Here is a 19,190-nt window from a genome sequence, read left to right on the forward strand (position 1 = left end):
ACACACTTTAACTATATGGTGCACACACAGTGAAATAGGGTGAGCTTCAATGATACAATCAAATCACCACACAACAGCCGGAATGACACCGCACAAAACTATCCAAAACAGACAGAGAGCTATGAGAAGAAAGATATTACAACCACAATAACCACAAAAGTAACATCATCAACAATAACAAGAATGACAGCTGCAGTGGTCAGCAAACTTCTTCACAGGGTTCACCGCTGTGTTGCACGCAACTACACTGCATCACTGCACCACTGTACTGTACTCCGAGAAACACACAGATAGCCAGTCATGCAAACTAAACCAACGGATGAGAGGAGAGACACACTCCTTAAATGAGACAGCCTGTGGTTTGATAAGGTCACCGGGGAGGCCAGAGGGTTGAGGGCAAATGGTTTAAAAGGCTAAACCAAAAGGCAAGTCTATCAAACCCCATACAATGTCCCCAGAAACAGGTCGAGAATCACTCTGACCTCCTTGTCTGAGTATAACCATTTGGAAAGGATACCCCAAAACTGACTTGCTTTCTAATATCTAACAGGCAGTGCCCTCCTTACTTAAAACCTCCCCAGCCGCCATGACCCCGAATGACCTCTGTGTGTCAGAGGACCAGTCAACATCAACTGCCAAACTGTGGTAGGTACTGTAGGCACCAATCATGACATCGGGCTGGAGGATCCTAAAAGCTATAGTGAAACATGGAAAAACAGTCTGTTTTGGCACATTCCTTTCCCATTGGCTAAGATATATAACTTTCCACCCTTTTCCACTCATTTACAGTCGACTGTATGCCAAGTCCTTCCTGCTCAGCCAAATAATGGCGAAGTGATTTAACACAGATTTTGAGGAAGAGGGGATATAATTGTCTGAGTTAAGCTCAATGGCCATGGTAAAATTTCAACTGTTGCACCCAACCCAAGTATCACAGTTGCCATTAAGCAGCTAGTTTCTCTCTTTATACAGACAGAAATTATTGGAGCATTTTAGAATCCTGCAGAGCACATGTCCATAATGGGAACAATGGGTAGAACATAGAAAAAAAAGGGGGAAACAAAAAATCGAGTAAACAACAGTACAAACAATTACAAATTTGGAGGTATACATACATATATATATAAAAAAAACAGAACAAAAACAAAACACCAACAGAAGAAGCAGCCACATTTCTGCGGGGAGGTGGGGTTGCCTTACCTGCGTTCCTGACTGGCCCGCCTTTTGTAGCTGAGGGGAATGGGTTTGACAAGAGAATAGAGGGTAATCTAGCAATGCGTGCAAAGCCCCCTCAACAAGCCCCCTTGTCTATCAAGCAAACAGCTCCCCATCAGCGTGCCACACCGGTGAGGGTGAGAAGGAGAAGATAAGCTGCTCAGTGCCCGCCAGGTGGCTGGGGTCAGATGAAGATCATCTAACCACGAAGAGCTCTCTGGACATTCTCTTTTCCCATTAAATATGGGTCGTGCATGTGGATGACACTGTTTGTAGATGCGAAGCACCTCAGTATGGTGTCTGAATTCGCTCGCTCCCAAACTGACATTAGTTTTGTGTTTAGCCGTACCATCTACATAGATTCGGGGGGGCTCCACCTCATATTCTAGGTAGGATTTCACGGAAACGCCGTCGACAGACACGGAAGTATCAATCGCCTTTAACATACTCCGACAAATCAGTCTTTGGTGCAAGTTTTTAAGTGTTTCTGATGCATCAGCTTGCTTCTCTGGTTGTTTGCAAGCTAAAAACATGATTCAGATGAGCAAACGTTTGCTCTGTTGACTGGTATCCATCCATCCATTATCCAAGCTGCTTATCCCAATCAGGGTCACAGGATGCTGCAGCCTATCCCAGCAGTCATTGGGCAGTAGGCGGGGAGACACCCTGGACAGGCTGCCAGTCCATCACAGGGCCGACACACGCATTCACACCTAGGGACAATTTAGTACGGCTGATTCACCTGACCTATGTGTCTTTGGACTGTGGGAGGAAACCGGAGCACCCGGAAGAAACCCACACAGACATGAGGAGAACATGCAAACTCCATACAGAGGACAACCCCCCCAAGGTTGGGCTACCCCGGGGCTTGAACCCAGGACCTTCTTGCTGTGATGCGACCGCGCTAACCACTGCGCCACCGACTGGTATCTAAAGTATCTATTTAACAATGTCAATGTTAAAGGTCCAATTGGGATACGATGCGAATAAAACGTAAAGTTTTTTGTTTGTTTTTTAAATTTATTTCCGATTTTTCCCTTTTTCTCCCAATTTAGTGGCCAATCGATCCCTATTTTAATTCAAACACCCACCCTCGTACTGCATGCGTTCGGCATCTGCATCTCTCCGGCTGGCAGTCTTGAAGGAGACGCCTCGCCACTTTCGTGACAAGGCGACTCCAGGCCGAACCACTGCTTTTTCCGACACACACAGAGATGCATTCATGTGACGACCACAAGCCGACTCCACCCCCCTCCCGAAGACAGCGTTGCCAATGATTGCTGCGTCATCGAGTCCGGCCATAGTCAGATCTGACGAGACCGAGGCGCGAACCCCGGTCCCCAGTGGGCAACAGCATCGACACAAAGCCGATGTTTAGACTGCTACACCACCGCGGACTGATGCTTAGACCGCTACACCACCGCGGACTGAATAACACGTAAAGTTAGATGGTCAGTTGAAAATATGCAGTCAATACGACGCCTACTTCCAATTACAAACGACCACTGTTCGATTCACAACAAAAGCCACAAAATAATTGTGCTTCGCATCTATGACATTGTGTGTCCTTATTTTACATTTGTGTGTTTGGGAGATACATACAGAGATTTAGGTGACTAGATTACGCCAAGGCACTGCGATCTTATCAAGGTAATGGTTGTGTTTAACTTTACTTTAAAAAGAGAGAAATAGCTGTCAAAACCAATTACCTGTTTTTAAGCAAGATGTCAATCCCCACAGTGGCCGGGAGAGGAAAGCAGAGGACATCAGAAGGATGTGAATAGCTGTGTATGTGTGACTCTCAATTCATTACATATGGACAGAGCGTGGAGCAGAGATAGATGTCAGTGCTGGGTTCAATTCACTCGAGGAGCTTTCAAGTTCACCACAAAGAGGCTCTCATTACCAATCTATCCTTACGAATTGCAGCCGAGAACGTTATTCTCGTACAAAGCTACTAAACACTAGTTTCAAGTAATATTTGCATTGGCACTGAAATACAAAGTGAGTTAACCCCAACTCTGAAAAATCATATCAACCAAAAAGATAAAGTAACTTCAAGTCTGGTGGCAAATGCTGTACGGGTCGCCTCAAAGGGGCCACAATACAGAGCATCAGCACCGGTGTTAGTAGAGTTCATACATGTTCGTGCACGCTATCTGTGTTAGCATAGCGAGTCTTAGACTGCGGGGATTACCTACCGCGGTGCACATTGTGTAGCCCACACCGAAGTCAAAGCGACACTGCTCGTTCATGGAGTAGTGCAGGCCGGGAAGTTGAGGCAGCGATGGCCAGTTATGGTCGAATGGGTCATCATGGAGGCAGTCATAGGAACTGAGGAGGGGTTCAGCAAGATTTTGCAAAAATTTTTTTTTTTTACAGCTTGTTTTCACTGTCTTCATTTACTGTGTGCCAAAGTGTGTATAAATGACCTTATAGGCAAGTGGATGGTATTGATTTATTCAATTTATTCTATTCTGTGCGAGTGTCAGGTGGGCAGTGTTAGCGACATAAGACAATGCAATGAGTTTCAGCAAAACAGGAAAACAGCTTAGGGTTTCAATATACACTGCTCAAAAAAATAAAGGGAACACATAAGCAATGCAATGTAGCTCCAAGTCAATCACACTTTTGAGATATCAACCTGTCCAGTTAGGAAGCAACACTGATTTGTGAATCAATTTCACCTGTTGGTAAATTGTCTAATTTCCACCTGGTGGGAAGACAACCCCTATAAAAGGAATGGATTTGCAGGTGGTGGCCACAGACCATTTGCCTGCCCTCATCTTTTCTGGCCGATCTTTGGTTAGTTTTTCATTTTGCTAGTGCCCTCACCACTAGAGGTGGCATGAGGCGGTATCTGCAACCTACAGAAGTTGCTCAGGTAGTGCAGCTCATCCAGGATGGCACATCAATGCGTGCTGTGGCAAGAAGATTTGATGTGTCTCCCAGCACAGTGTCCAGAGCATGGAGGAGGTACCAGGAGACAGGCCAGTACACCAGGAGACGTGGAGGGGGCCGCAGGAGGACAACAACCCCGCAGCAGGACTGCTATCTGGTCCTTTGTGCAAGGAGGAACAGGAGGAGCACTGCCGGAGCCCTACAAAACGACCTTCAACAGGCCACTAATGTGCAGGTTTCTGCTCAAACAGTGAGAAACAGAATGCATGAGGATGGTATGAGGGCCCGACGTCCACAATTGGGGCCTGTGCTCACAGCCCAACACCGTGCAGCCCGATTGACCTTTGCCAGAGAACCTCTTGGTTGGCAGATTCGCCATTGGCGCCCTGTGCTCTTCACAGATGAGAGCAGGTTCACACTGAACACATGTGACAGACGTGAGAGAGTCTGGAGACGCTGTGGAGAACGTTCTGCTGCCTGCAACATCCTCCAGCATGACCGGTTTGGCGGTGGGTCAGTGATGGTCTGGGGAGGCATATCCTTGGAGGGCCGCACAGACCTCTACGTGCTAGCCAGAGGTACCATGACTGCCATTAGGTACCGGGATGAGATCCTCAGACCCATTGTCAGACCATATGCTGGTGCAGTGGGCCCTGGGTTCCTGCTCATGCATGACAATGCTCATCCTCATGTGGCCAGAGTGTGTCAGCAGTTCCTGTATGTCGAGGGCATTGATGCTATGGACTGGCCTGCACATTCCCCAGACCTGAATCCAATCGAGCACCTCTGGGACATCATGTCTTGTACCATCCGCCAACGCGATGTCGCACCACAGATTGTCCAGGAGTTGACCGATGCCCTGATCCAGGTCTGGGAGGAGATCCCTCAGGAGACCATCCGTCGTCTCATCAGGAGCATGCCCAGACATTGTAGGGAGTGCATACAGGCACGTGGAGGCCACACACACTACTGAGCCTCATTTTGAATCGTCTTGAAGAATTTCCACAGAAGTTGGATCAGCCTATGTTCTCATTTTCCACTTTGATTTTGAGTATGATTCTGAATCCAGACCTTAATGGGCTAATGATTTTGATTTCCATTGATCATTCTTAGGTTATTTTGCTCTAAACACATTCCTCTGTCTAATAAATAAAGATTTTCAGCTGAAATATTTCATTCATCGAGGTCTATATTGTGTTTTTAGGTGTTCCCTTTATTTTTTTGAGCAGTATCGTTAACTCTACCAGACATCTGCATTTTCCTGAGGCAGCTTTTCAACTATTCAACCAAGGTCTGACGATGAGACATGTAGTGTGTGTGTGTGTGTCTTACTGGAGGAAGCGTCTCAGCTCTTCCATGCTACATTTAGACCAGTGGAAGCGATGAAAGGCCGCCTGCACCAGTGGGGCCATGATGCTCCCCATGTGCACCTCGTCCCCACAAAGATTTCCTTGGCCGTCGTGCTCCATCCCCAGCCTGAGGGACAGAGAAGAGAGGGAAGAGAGGGATTGCAGGAAATGGAGAAAGACAGGTGGAAATCAAAAATACCAAGATGGGAGAGAGATTGAGGGCAAGTGACGGGAGAGAAAGAGGATGAAATTAAAGGGTCACGTCTTAGTCTGTTATAGCAGAACGCAAAATTTTGCCGAGGCAGCATACTTACACGTGTCCTGTCTCATGTGCCACCACGAAGGCAGAGGAGAATCCATCCTCATGGTTTAAAGTGCAGCTACGTACCGGATGGCACATACCCGTCACTGGAGCGTAACCTAGCCAGCCAAGTAGAGAAACGCCTTAATCATTTCTGGCCTTTTGCTTTGCCCCTTCAGATCCCTGAGTTTGCCTAAAATGAACTGACTATGGCTGCTGCTGTTGTGGCATACGAGTACATACCAAATTTAAAGTGCAACCAAAATTCTGAATCTCCTCACTTTCAATGTGAGAAATATAAATGCAAGTGGTATCAAAGTTATTCTGACTTTTTTTTTTTTAACTTAAATAGACGGTAAAGTGTATTTTTGGAAATGTATGCTGAAATGGCATCTTGATCGCGCCTGATGAAGCTTCCCATTATATCATTTGATTGATAGCTGAAGGCCGGTGTTGCTGGGAGACGCTCAGTCAACTTCTTCTTTTTTTTTGGATTATTCCCCCTTTTTCTCCCCAATTGTATCCGGCCAATTACCCCACTCTTCCAAGCCGTCCCGGTCGCTGCTCCACACCCCCTCTGCCAATCTGGGGAGGGCTGCAGACTACCACACGCCTCCTCTGATGCATGTGGAGTCACCAGCCACTTCTTTTCACCTGACAGTTTGGAGTTTCGCCAGGGGGACGTAGCACGTGGGAGGATCACACTATTCCCCCCAGTTCCCCTTCCCCCCGAACAGGCGCTCCAACTGACCAGAGGAGGCGCTAGTGCAGCGACCAGGACACCTACCCACATCCAGCTTCCCACCCGCAAACATGGCCAGGTGTGTCTGTAGAGACGCCCAACCAAGCCGGCGGTAACATGGGGATTTGAACCGGTGAGCCCCATGTTGGTAGGCAACGGAATAGACCGCCACGCCACCCGGACAAGCCTCAGTCAACTTCTATGAACATACAACTACTGACACAAGGCAAGCGATAGCACACTTTTTATTATCCAACACTTATCATCTGGCCCTTAATGTAGCGAACTGTCTGTTGAATTACACCATTCAACGTCTGGAAAGACCAGCCGTGAGATTTGCTGCTAAGCTTGTATGCTGCTCAGACAGCCAAAAGCTTGTCAGCTTTATTCAGTGATATTTTCTATGGTGACATCTACAATAGCGTTCAAAAAACATTTTGACCATCATTGTCATCTGTAGGGATATCCCCTGGCTTCAACAGCAGTCTCGAACCGAAACCGCTCTGTTTGTGCCCTAGTTGATGAATGTGGCCAGCCTGAACTAGCTAGTGTTAGCCACACATTGTTGCTAGTTTCTCGTAAAAACCATTGACATTAGCCTCGCTAAACAACAATATAAATCCCTACCATGGTCTTTGATTGGTCAGGACCTTTAGATGCGGAGGGGGGTGGGGGGGTTAACGTTAGGAACAAAAGACACACATTCAAGTACTTCCTAGTGCACTGCTGAGGATTGTTGGTATGGCTTCAGGCTTTAAAACCAGCTGAGAACAGAAGCCACTTTGTTGATAAAGCACAACGAAGCGAAGTGGAGGCTGCAAATCTGCACCATAAACTCTTACGTGACATGCTTCCCTAAACACCGCACCCGTTTCACCTGTAGTCCCTGCAGATGGATGCTCATGCAGGCTGCAGACCAGCTGAAGTTGGTGCGGTACACACATACAATTTTGTCATTACAACTGTATGTGTGGCTACTCACAAGCTCTGAGGGGCTGACCACTAAAAAAAAAAAAAAAAAAAAACTTCCCTCAAAATAAAATGCGGTGAGTCGGTATTATTTATCTATATAGATGGAGAGCCAAATTCCCATCAACCAGTTGATGCTGAAATAGATCATGAGAACCAAAAAATCAAAATACAAATTTCTTCTTTTAGGGTCATGATTTATTTCCCCCAAAGGATACATGACAGACCACACACATAGGAGATCTATATTATTGTAGCAAAAAAATATGCGTTTTAATTTTGGTTGGACTTTAAAACGTTTAAAGACTCCTCACACAAAGGCATACACTCTCTCTCTCTCTCTCTCTCTCTCTCTCTCTCTCTCTCTCTCTCTCTCTCTCTCTCTCTCTCTCCTCTCTCTCTCTCTCTCTCTCTCTCTCTCTCTCTCTCTCTCTCTCTCTCTCACACACACACACACACACACACCCTTCTACCCCACTTTGCCCCATCACCAACTCCTGTCTCCCTGCCTTTAATTGTGGGACTGTGGCTGGCTCTCCACTACTCATTGATTTTCCCATGCTGAAGGCTGAGCCCAAGGGCAGTTGAAGGGCTTCTGGGTAGCTAGGCCACTGCCTTAAGAGGCCTCTCCCTTGGGTCTGCCTGTTAGCCTGCACTCTGCTGCACACAAATCCACAGGCCACCAATCCCACTGTGCATTATGAAGCAGCCCGATGCGCAGCTCAGAATTTTCTGTGTGCACTTTTCAATATGAGTCACTGAGGAGGTGTGCAAGTTGTGTGTTTTGGCATTACCTATGCACATGTTTGTATGTATGTGACAGAATAAAGGACAAGTTTTTATGGACTGGCACGGCCTCTTTGTGTGCATGTGTGTGTGTGTATGTGTGTTTGTGTGTCTACATGTGTGTGCATTTGTGTGTGTGTGTGTGCATTTGTGTGTGCGTGATATTCAAAGAGCCTGTGTGCGCTACCCTGCATGCCAGTGGGGCCAAATTCCTGCCGCGTGAGGAAGATGGCATGGTCATGATGCTCGGCATCCCCCTTGTCCTTCTTCTGCTGCAGGAATGCCCAACGACACACATTCTCCAGACTCTGAGATGGGTTTCCCAGTTCAATCAGACTCATAGACTGTAGTCAGAGAAAGACAGAGAAAGAGAGCGGAGTGAGTGGGTGGCAGAGGAAGGAAGGAGGAAGAAAGAATACAAAGATGGTTAATGAATTTACCATGGTTGTTCACCGTTGCTGGTAACAAATAACAAATTTTTAAAAAGTGCGGCTTGACTGAGTCCTGTAGGGGGGCAGTGTTACGGCATTATCTACTTATCAGCCAAACCTGCAAATTGTTAAGGTGTGTGACGCGCACAAATACAAAAACGCTCACACAAACAAACAGACACAAAAAGGCAAACCTTTACACACATTCAACCAATGCACACAACAGTAGTGTAATGTAATGTAATTACTAATGAATTTCAACAGTCAAATGAATGCTGTAGCTACTTAATGATGAGGTATGCCTAAAAGGTTAAAAAAAACAGCAGATAATACTTATTTGATTATAAAACGGATGAACACATTATACCAACACCCACGAAACGAGAGCAAGATAGCAGCAATCCCCTCCATTCACCTTCACCTCTCATGCTCTTCCTCATCAAGCTCCACATTCACTTCCCCTCCCCTCCCTCATCAAATTCCCTTCCAAGTCTCTCCATGTCCCTCTCTCCCCATCTCCCTCTCTCACGTTCTTTCTTTCTGCCTCTCTTTCTACATTTGCTTGTTTTCACAAACACGCACTGTTTACTTGAACTGAACAATGTGCGTGATTGTGTTTATGTGTGTTTGTGTGTACTTGTCTTTGTGCATGTGAGTTTGAGTGACTGTGCTGCAGTGGAGACATATGGCCTGCCTCTGCACACATGATGGAGTGTGAAATCTGTGCTTTGCACAAACATCGTTCGCTGTGTGTGTGCATGTGTATGCACTGTATCATGTTCATTGGGTGCCTGTGTGTATCTATATATGTATGTATTTGCACAATTGTGTGTTTGTTACGCCGAAGTAGAAGAGATGCAAATTTGTTTACCTTTGTACAGTTTGTGTGTGTGTGTGTGTGTGCGTGTGTGTGCCTGCACTTGGGGTCATATAGCCAAACTGCAGGCTGTCTGGGTGTAGCTCTGTTGCCACGGTAATTGAGGATGATGGACAGCTGGAGCTTTGGCCAGAGCTGCATAGGGGCGGGGCCAGAATGACCAATGTGGAAGTAAGTCTGTGTGTGTGTGTGTGTGTGTGTGTGTGTGTGTGTGTGTGTGTGTGTGTGTGTGTGTAAGGTGGGGTTGATCCAGTGGGACTGTAGAGATGTAGAGAGGAGAGGAAGAGATAGGACTAAAGCAGCATAAGGCTATCACAGGGTACCGGGCAATACAATAATTTGTATCATCCTGTAGGGTAATCCCTCTCTCACTTTATCATCAATTTTCTCTCCCTTCCTCTCCCTCTCCTCCTGTGTCCTCTGTTTCCTCTGCAGATAAGCAGATAGAGTTACAACAGAGAAGAAAAGGACGCTACTCCTCCGTCCGGTCTCTCTGTTTATGAATGAGGGAGGGCTATCATTGATTGTTTATCTTTGCCTGGACTTCCCATGATTCTGTGCTGCAGCCCACCGGGAAGAAGGCTGATTGCATAACAGGAGAGAGTTTCTGTATGCTTTGGTGTTGAACTGTGAAGGCGTGCGACTTTGAAAACACTCCCCTGGGACGCTGCATGCTTTTAGTTCCTCTTTTGCTCAGTCCACTGGAATAACAGGCCCCAGGCGTCAGTGTGTGCTGAAGAGTGTTTGTGAGAGTGTGTGTGTGTGTGTGTGTGTGTGTGTGTGTACGTGCATGAATGAGTGTATGTGTGTACTTATGTGTGTGTGTGTGTGTGTTTATACGACTGTGTGTGTGAGAGAGGATGAGAGACAAAAAGAAATAAAGAGAGCAAATCTATGAGGGTGTTTATAAGTCTGAATGTGTGTATGCGTGCGTGTATTTGCGTGCACGTGTTAAGAGACTGCATGTGGTTCGGCCACGCATACTGTACATACCTAAGTGTTTGTAGCTAAAGGACTAGCTTCAAAGATGGCACAGTTAGATAGACAAGGCATCCTCTTTCAAGGAAATGGCATTTCTTTCTACTTTTGGGGCTCAGCAGAGCTTATCTTGGCTTACCTTTCCATAGCCCAGCATGATAATCCGCACCAGCACCACATTTATCCTGGCTCCCAAAGACTGGTCATGGTAGATCTCATTCACCTGGGGTAACATACGGAAACACAGACGAAGGAAGAACACAAGTCTTATTGATAGTGAAAGGAAAATACACAGAGATGAAGGGAGAGTTTTTACTGGTTTATCATATAGGTGGTCCTGGAATATAACGTAATATAGTAATAGAGTAAAACAGCATACAAAGTAGAATAGAAGAGAATAGAGTACTGTAAGGGTGAAGTTCAGGTGAAACACTGAAAGAATAGAACAGAATTGGGAGCATCCGGGTGGCATGGTGGTCTGTTCCGTTGCCTACCAACACGGGGATCGCCAGTTCGAATCTCCGTGTTACCGCCGGCTTGGTTGGGCGTCCCTACAGACACAATTGGCCGTGTCTGTGGGTGAGAAGCCGGAAGTGGGTATGTGTCCTGGTCGCTGCACTAGCGCCTCCTCTGGTTGGTCAGGGCGCCTGTTCGGGGGGTAGGTGGAACTGGGGGGAATCGCGTGATCCTCCCACGTGCTACACCCCCCTGGCGAAACTCCTCACTGTCAGGTGAAAAGCGGCGACTCCACATGTATCGAAGGAGGCATGTGGTAGTCTGCAGCCCTCCCCAGATGGGCAAAGGAGGTGGAGCAGCAGCGACCGGGACAGCTCGGAAGAATGGGGTAATTGGCCAAGTACAATTGGGGTGAAAAAGGGGAACCCCCCCCCCCAAAAAAAAGAATAGAACAGAAAACAACAGAGTGGGATAAAAGAAATGGACAGCGAGGAGAAAGAGGGGAGAGAAGACAAGGGAACATAGAAGCAAAGGAAGGAAAACCCAATACATGAAAATAGGATAAGGAGATGAGGGAGATGCAGAGAGCATTTTAATGGCAAGGCATGGCAAGAAGGAAAGAGAGAGAGAGAGAGAGAGAGAGAGAGAGAGAGAGAGAGAGAGAGAGAGAGAGAGAGAGAGAGAGAGAGAGAGAGAGAGAGAGAGATGCGTCTTCAGTGAGTGTGTGGTGCCTAATGAGGCAAGAGGATGTAAAAACAGACAGCCATAATGAGATGGCTGATGGACAGGCTGTGGAGACACACACACACACAAATACACACACACACACACACACACACACACACACACACACACACACACACACACACACACACACACACACAGGTAGAGAGAGGAGGAACAAAATCTCAAGCACATCCAGCGACAGCAAGATATGAGAGAATGCCATGAACAGAGACAGGAGATACTGAAGGAGGGTGGAAAGAAACACTGAACAGAGAGGCTGAGAGGGCGAAGAAGAGGGAGCTGGGAGTCAGCGAGAGGGAAAACGTGGCGAGCAGAGGAGGCAAAAGAGCGAAAGACTGGGAGAGTGGGGTAACTGATGTGTATTCTTAGAAATAGAAATGCAGCCAGCAGAAAGGATGGTAGAAAACTTTTCAAAGAGAAGAGAAGGAGATGGGAGTAACCCGAGGACATATTTGGAGAAGAGAGGAGAGGGAGAGGCAAGGAGAGGAGGTTTAGAGTAAGGGATAACAGAGGTGATGGGAAAGTCTGAGTCCTTCGACTTTCACCACCAAGTTTCTGGGTCTTCTTTTTCAGATTGAGATGTGGAGTTGCCAGGCTACCACCAAACAGAGACAAAGCTCTGTCGTCTCCTCAGCTTAACCCTGTCTGCTTTTGTGTGCGAGTCTGATGCTTGTCTGTCCGTATTTCACTCCACTACCTGCAGCTCTGTTGGTCTATTTGTCTGTCAGTCAGTGCTTAATTTTCTCCTTAGCACCCACTACATTGGCAGTCTGCAGTAGTGTGTGCAAGTAGGTGACACACCATGACTAATTGTCCCTGAACACAGACAAAACACAGGATCTGGGTGTATTTTTGTTTGTTTGTGAGTGTGTGAGGTGACACGGACCCTTGGGTGGGATAGTTCTTGATTAGCCCAATCCAGATTGTTTCCTTGACAATCGTTGGGCCAATTAGGAGCAGTTGATTTCCAGATGACCCTGACACCATGCGCCCCGCTCTACTGACATCACACACACACACACACACACACACACACACACACACACACACACACACACACACACACACACACACACACACACACACACACACACACACACACAGGGCAGTACTCCCTCCAGTACTGATTTGGATCACACACACTGAGTATTTTGCATGTTAGTACTCGGGAGCATCACACACTCATGTTGTATGCTAGAGGACAGATCTGCCACTGTTAATTCATAATTCCAAACACACCCACATGTTCACTGATGGGCTTATGCATGCATACAAACATATACACCCACACACGGACAGACACACACACAGAAACACACACAGACATATGCACACACGTGCACATACATAATCCAAGTTCCACATTAATGACTGTGGGCTCCTAGCTCTTGTCACGACTGGCCGTACTCTTGACTTTCCAGAGGACTTGACCAGGTGTCATTACTTAAAGCCCAGCATAGAGGTATGCACTGCAGACCTAGATCTGTCCAGTGTGTGTGAGAGAGAGAGAGAGAGAGAGAGAGAGAGAGAGAGAGAGAGAGAGAGAGAGAGAGAGAGAGAGAGAGAGAGAGAGAGAGAGAGAGAGAGAGAGAGAGAGAGAGAGAGAGAGAGAGAGAGAGAGAGAATGTGTATGTGTATGTGTATGTGTATGTGTATGTGCATGTGGGGTAACTAATGCAGGCCTAAAGGTCGGTGAGGCACAAAATCATTACTAGCAGATTAATAATGCAGCCGGGGCCCTGACTGCTTAACTTGGCTAGAAAGAGGACAGAGTGAGGAGGGCGGCAGAAGAGGAAGAGGGACAAAGAAAAGAAAAAACATGACGTGAAAATATGGAAAATTTCAAAATTGAAGGTTTGGAGAAATCGACAAGTGGATTGCGAAGTGACAATGCCAGGAAGAGAGAGATCAGTGGAGAGGGGAAGAGGGGAGGAAGAAGGAAAGGATTATGCATAGCTAAAGTGAAGAAATCCAAGGAGGAGAGAGAAGGGAGCTGTGAAGTAGCAGGGCAGACTGGAGGTTGCTCCCTTTAATCCTCTAGCATTTCATTAGCTGCTGGCACCTCTTTCCTACCTCTCCTCCCACCTACCACATACACACAATCACAAGCATGCAAACTTACCTTATATTAAAAATGAATGAAATACTTTGATTGTGTCTATTTCCCCCCTCACTGGAACTAAGATGAATAGCATTAATGGATTATGAGTCCTAATAGTGTGCTGGATATTAGAAGTTCTGATACCATGACCACAACAGTGCAACTAAACAAAGAACAGCATTTGTGTAGTCAACCACAAAATAAATCTTACTCATTAAAGTGTTTTCTCAACTTGCTTCTATAGATGGTGAGCGTTAACATGTGTGCTAACCAAGTCTTGACAGACAACGAGCCTCGTTCAAAAAGGTCAATACAATGTGCAGGGAAAACGTTTTGAAAATACGCAAAGGAAAACAACTTGAGCCGCAGTTGAGACAGAGCTGAGCCACAATAAACATTTGATGTGTTGTTGCACATCATAGATAAGATTTTGGCCGGCGTTTTAGCTAGCTTTCTTTTTCATCGGCATCTGGGAATACTTCGAAATTAGACCTTGAGCAAGAGGCACAAAATCAGTAATCATGGTTCCCCAAAAGATCTGTGGGACTTCATGCTAACATGTAGTCTATTATTATCTGACCTATCCTAACTTTACACTGTAGCAATCCATCCCACCTATTATTGTGACCTTTTGCTGTTACTAAGGGCTTTACCATCGACATTATGCTCTGCGCTGCTGGCAGCCAGTCAGACTTACATATGCACACACACACACACACACACACACACACACACACACACACACACACACACACACATCCTGTTCCTTCCTCATCTGTGGTGCTTATTAACACTTTGTAGGGCCTCTCAAAAGGTCTCCATTCGTAACTCAGACAGATAGGACAGATCACTGTCTGCTACTAAAATCTATCACAGTGATGCATATCATAGGAAGATTACTGCACAATGGGCTGTAACTGAACGCTCTTAGGGACCACTGGCATTGTGTGTGTGTGTGTGTGTGTGTGTGTGTGTGTGTGTGTGTGTGTGTGTGTGTGTGTGTGTGTGTGTGTGTGTGTGTGTGTGTGTTTTGTTTGTCCAGAGAACTCCCAGCAGGTCCACATAAAAAAAATGCTGCACCATCAAAGGGAAAATTCACAGATTTTCCACCTTATCTCCACGACAGGGATAACACATGATGAGAAACACCTGCCGTTGTTCCCGATCGGTCCAGCCTCTCTGGCGCTCTCTGGGCAAAGACCCTTAGTTTCCTTAAGTTGTTTTCTCGGTATTTAGCCGACGAAAACTAGCGTGACACCAATGAACAAAACTCAGCCACACATCCACGACACTTTGTTTCATCGCCAGTGATTGTTGGTTTGATCGCTGAAGATGAAACAAAGTATCGCGGATGTGTGTCTGAGTTTGTTAATTGGCGTCAGGCTAGCTTTCCTCAGCTAAATAAAGAGAAACCTGCTGAAATGATCTTTGATTTCAGAGTGAGCAGAAGCACACGCCAACAAGTATCTATTAATGGTGACTCTATTAAAGTTGTAAATGAAGAACTGTCATGGGATTTAAACATGGGTGTCATTTACAGGAGATGAATACAACGATAGAGTGGATCAGACACACATATACTCGTTCTTTTTTATCGATCATTTCACTAACTTTCTTCTTCATTGCTTGGCATTTCTCGCTGTCTGTGGTTAACAAGGAACAAACTCAACAGACTGTTGATGTGCCCGTTGAGATTGCGGGTCAACAACAAAGTATGGCACTGCTTTGTGAGTTGGGTGATCCTCAGTGGGCGGGCGATCCTCAGTGACGTATCCCACCTTCCCTATGGCGAACACGAGTTGTCACCATCAGGACGGAGGTATACAGGGTACCTCTACTTCTACGGACCCCCAGTATAGCTCTGTTACACAGATCCCCATGATGTGAGGTGTGTGTCAATTGTATTTTGTTTGACTTGTGCTGCGCTCCATTCAAAGTCCGAGGTCGGAATTTCCCAGTTGGAATTTCAAATTTCCGACCCCCAAGCGTTCCAGGTGCACGATGCCAAACAGGCTGACCGTGATAAAGTGGTGTTTTTATTGGCGAGTGTATCCACAATTGAATTGTAAGCACTGCAGCCTCCTTGCATATATAAACGAAACAGAGGAATAACTTTTGTGCAGAGATAACTTTCAGAGATTGTTTACCGTAACCAGCTACTTAATAACATTGGCGGGCATATTTTGACATCAATTTACATGCAGAACAGGTTTTACTATATTATGGTCGGGTTATTATTTTGGTTTCATAAAGTTTATTAATTTTGTACAGTTGTACTATGTTGAAATGTGTATATGATTATATATGTTTTCTTGTTTTACTTACCTGTTGTACGTAAGGCCAATCAGGAATAAGAGGGAAGGGTCACGGTGAAAGGAGCACAAGCGGTTGTGAAGAAGGGAGGAGGAGAAGGACAAGGAGAAGAAGAAGAAGTGAGACAAGACGGTAGATTCAAGGCTGGTGAAGAGGAGATAGTTGGAAAACGTAGCAAACGTCAGTCTTATAGTTTACAGGTTTAATCGCACAATATTCGAAGGCATAAGCTATAAGTGTGATACTGGTGGATGTAAAGTGAGCGTCGGTTAGATGTTACTGCGCCATTCTCCAGTTCACCGTGACTATCGTTAGCCAGCTAGTTAACTAAGCTAGCTGATGTAGTAGCCTTGTTTGCTAGTTCAGTGAACATACGCAGCTATCAAAAGAAGACTCGCACGGGAACAGACACACCAGATGGCGGTTTGAGCCACCAGGGTTTGCTCAGACTTCCTTTGGCTACCTGGGATTCTCACGTCAGAACAAGTCACCAGCAGCAAGCCTTTCGTCTCGTTTTCACCCGCGCGTGGACCATTCGCGCGCACCGCCATTTCCGGAACATTCTGGAACTGCCATTCTCCTGAACTGAGTGAGCATGTTTGTCCGTATAGCTCGCAAGAGTGAAGATAACATCGGTTGGACACATGGAATCAGGCCTGCAACGAGGGTGGGTTTTTTGAGGACCTCTTTATTAGTTTGATAGATGCCAGCTTTAGTTTAGTTAATGTTTAATGTGTTTGATTTGGAATATTGAAAAAGATACCTACTCTAATTTTATATTTGAACTGTATTGAGCCTGATATAGTGAAGTGCACTATTTATTGATTTATCTATTTATTTTTACAATAACTAAATATTTCGAGTTGCATCTTTGTCTTGTTTGATTATTCATCTAAAGGTTATTCATTTCATGGGAACTGGTATAATTAGGGAACCCAAACTAAGATTAATATAAATTGGATTATAGTGAGAGAACCTAGGGCCCTGCCCTCTATAATCACGGGTAAAAGGGGCTACAATAGTATGTGTTATTGTAATTAAATACAGGTAAATATACTTTATGTTGCCTTTTAGAACGACAGTTTCACTCCTACCTAAAATGACCATGGGCGGTCAAAATGACCGCCGGTTTTTAAACTATAGTCTGTCGAGATATACCCACTACTACCACTTTCGCTGCTCCCGTTAGGGGTCGCCACTGCGGATCATCCGTTTTCATTTCTTCCTGTCTCTGCATCTTCTTCTGTCACACCAGCCACCTGCATGTCTTCCCTCACCACATCCATAAACCTCCTCTTTGGCCTTCCTCTTTTCCTCTTCCCTGGCAGCTCCATATTCAGCATCCTTCTCCCAATATACCAAGCATCTCTTCTCCACACATGTCCAGACCATCTCAATCTTGACTCTCTTGCTTTGTCTCCAAACCGTCCAACTTGAGCGGCCCCTCTAATACAGGGGTGCCCACTACGTCGATCGCGATCGACCAGTAGATCGCGAAGGCAGTGCTGGTAGATCTCCATGACATTCCAAAAAAACTTTTTTTTTTCCAAGACATTAGCCTATCATCTGTCCTCCATTTGGCATTGCCTTTTGATTGACGTAAAGGATGGCCAGTCTGCTGTTGCCTAAAACCAAAGATTCTAGAGCGGAACCTAAAACTTTGTTACATTAGGTTACCATAACAACCAGAGCCCTTCTCGAACATACCTTGAAGTTCACATGCCCACAATGTGAGCTAATGCAGAACTGCATCGAGCTAGCTAGTTCAACTCTCTAAAAAAAAATTCTGCTAAAAAGTGAAACAAAACAAAAATGAGTGGGGGAGCCGGACCTAGCAAGAAACAAAAAACGTACCATTTCCATGTGTAATGGGAGGAGGACTTTTTTTTCACCATGTCTTATTCCAAATGCGTTTGTCTCATCTGTCAGTCTAGCATTGCTATCCCAAAGAAAGGAAATGTGGAGAGGCACTTTCGAACTGTTCATAAAAACTATGACACTGACTTCCCTCCGAAAAGCGAGCTGAGAAAGAGAAAGGTGAGGGAACTAAAATCGCAGTTAATCACCCAGCAGTCACTTTTCATGCAGCCGAATTCAAAGGCAAAGGCAGCCACCGAAGCATCTTTACGGGTGAGTCACTCCATCATTAAGCATAAGAAAGCCTTCCAAGATGGAGAGATGATGAAAGAGGCCTTCCTTGAGGCAGCAGATTCGTTGTTTCGGGACTTTAAAAACAAATCAAAAATAATATCTTCAATCAAAGCTCTCCAGTTATCAAGAAATTCTGTCACAAGGCACTGTGAAGTGATGGGCGATGATTTGACACAGCAGCTTTGGAGGGACATCGTGGACTGCGAGTGTTTCTCACTACAATTGGACGAGTCTACGGACATAAGTGATACGGCCCAGTTGTGCATTTTCATTCGCATGGTGTTTCAAGATATGACCGCAAAAGAGGAGCTGTTAACAATACTACCCATGAAGGAACACATGCGGGGAGAGGACATTTTTCAGATCTTCAAAAACTTTGTGGATAAAATCCAGCTCCCAGTGTGTAAACTGGTGTCAATCACCACGGACGGTGCGCCTGCTATGGTGGGCCACTCGAATGGATTTATTCCCAAGTGCAGGGAGGACGATGCTTTCCCTGACTTCCTTAATTACCATTGCACAATACACCAACAAGCATTATGCGCAAAAATGCTAAACATGAAAGAGATCATGGATGTGGCAACCAAAATCGCCTGTTCTATTCGAGCGAGGTCTCTTCAAAGACGGTTGTTTCGTACACATTTGGAAGAGGCCGACTGTAACTACTCTGACCTCTTGCTACACACTGACGTGAGAAGGCTTAGTAGAGGGAGATTCTTGCAGAGATTTCGAGAGCTCTGTCCGGAGATTAAGGAGTTTCTCCTTATCACTAAACATGCGGAACACAAGCAACTTAATGACAATCAGTGGCTGCTAGACTTGGCGTTTTTAACTGATTTAACCAACATGTTGAACGAGCTTAATTTAGAGCTG

General features: G+C 45.8%; 1 protein-coding gene across 1 annotated transcript in view; it reads right to left on the bottom strand.

The window, feature by feature from the left end:
- Window positions 1-19,190, bottom strand: part of LOC130109763 (A disintegrin and metalloproteinase with thrombospondin motifs 2-like) — a 151,816-nt gene that overhangs the window by 19,121 nt on the left and 113,505 nt on the right. The window contains exons 5-9 of the mRNA XM_056276749.1: window positions 10,689-10,772; window positions 8,451-8,607; window positions 5,780-5,885; window positions 5,449-5,592; window positions 3,417-3,549 (exon numbers count right to left, since the gene is read on the bottom strand). Coding sequence (XP_056132724.1) covers window positions 3,417-3,549; window positions 5,449-5,592; window positions 5,780-5,885; window positions 8,451-8,607; window positions 10,689-10,772 — 624 coding nt within the window. The remainder of the gene's footprint in view (window positions 1-3,416; window positions 3,550-5,448; window positions 5,593-5,779; window positions 5,886-8,450; window positions 8,608-10,688; window positions 10,773-19,190) is intronic.

The sequence above is a fragment of the Lampris incognitus genome, chromosome 1 (assembly GCF_029633865.1).
Source record: "Lampris incognitus isolate fLamInc1 chromosome 1, fLamInc1.hap2, whole genome shotgun sequence".
NCBI lineage: Eukaryota > Metazoa > Chordata > Actinopteri > Lampriformes > Lampridae > Lampris > Lampris incognitus.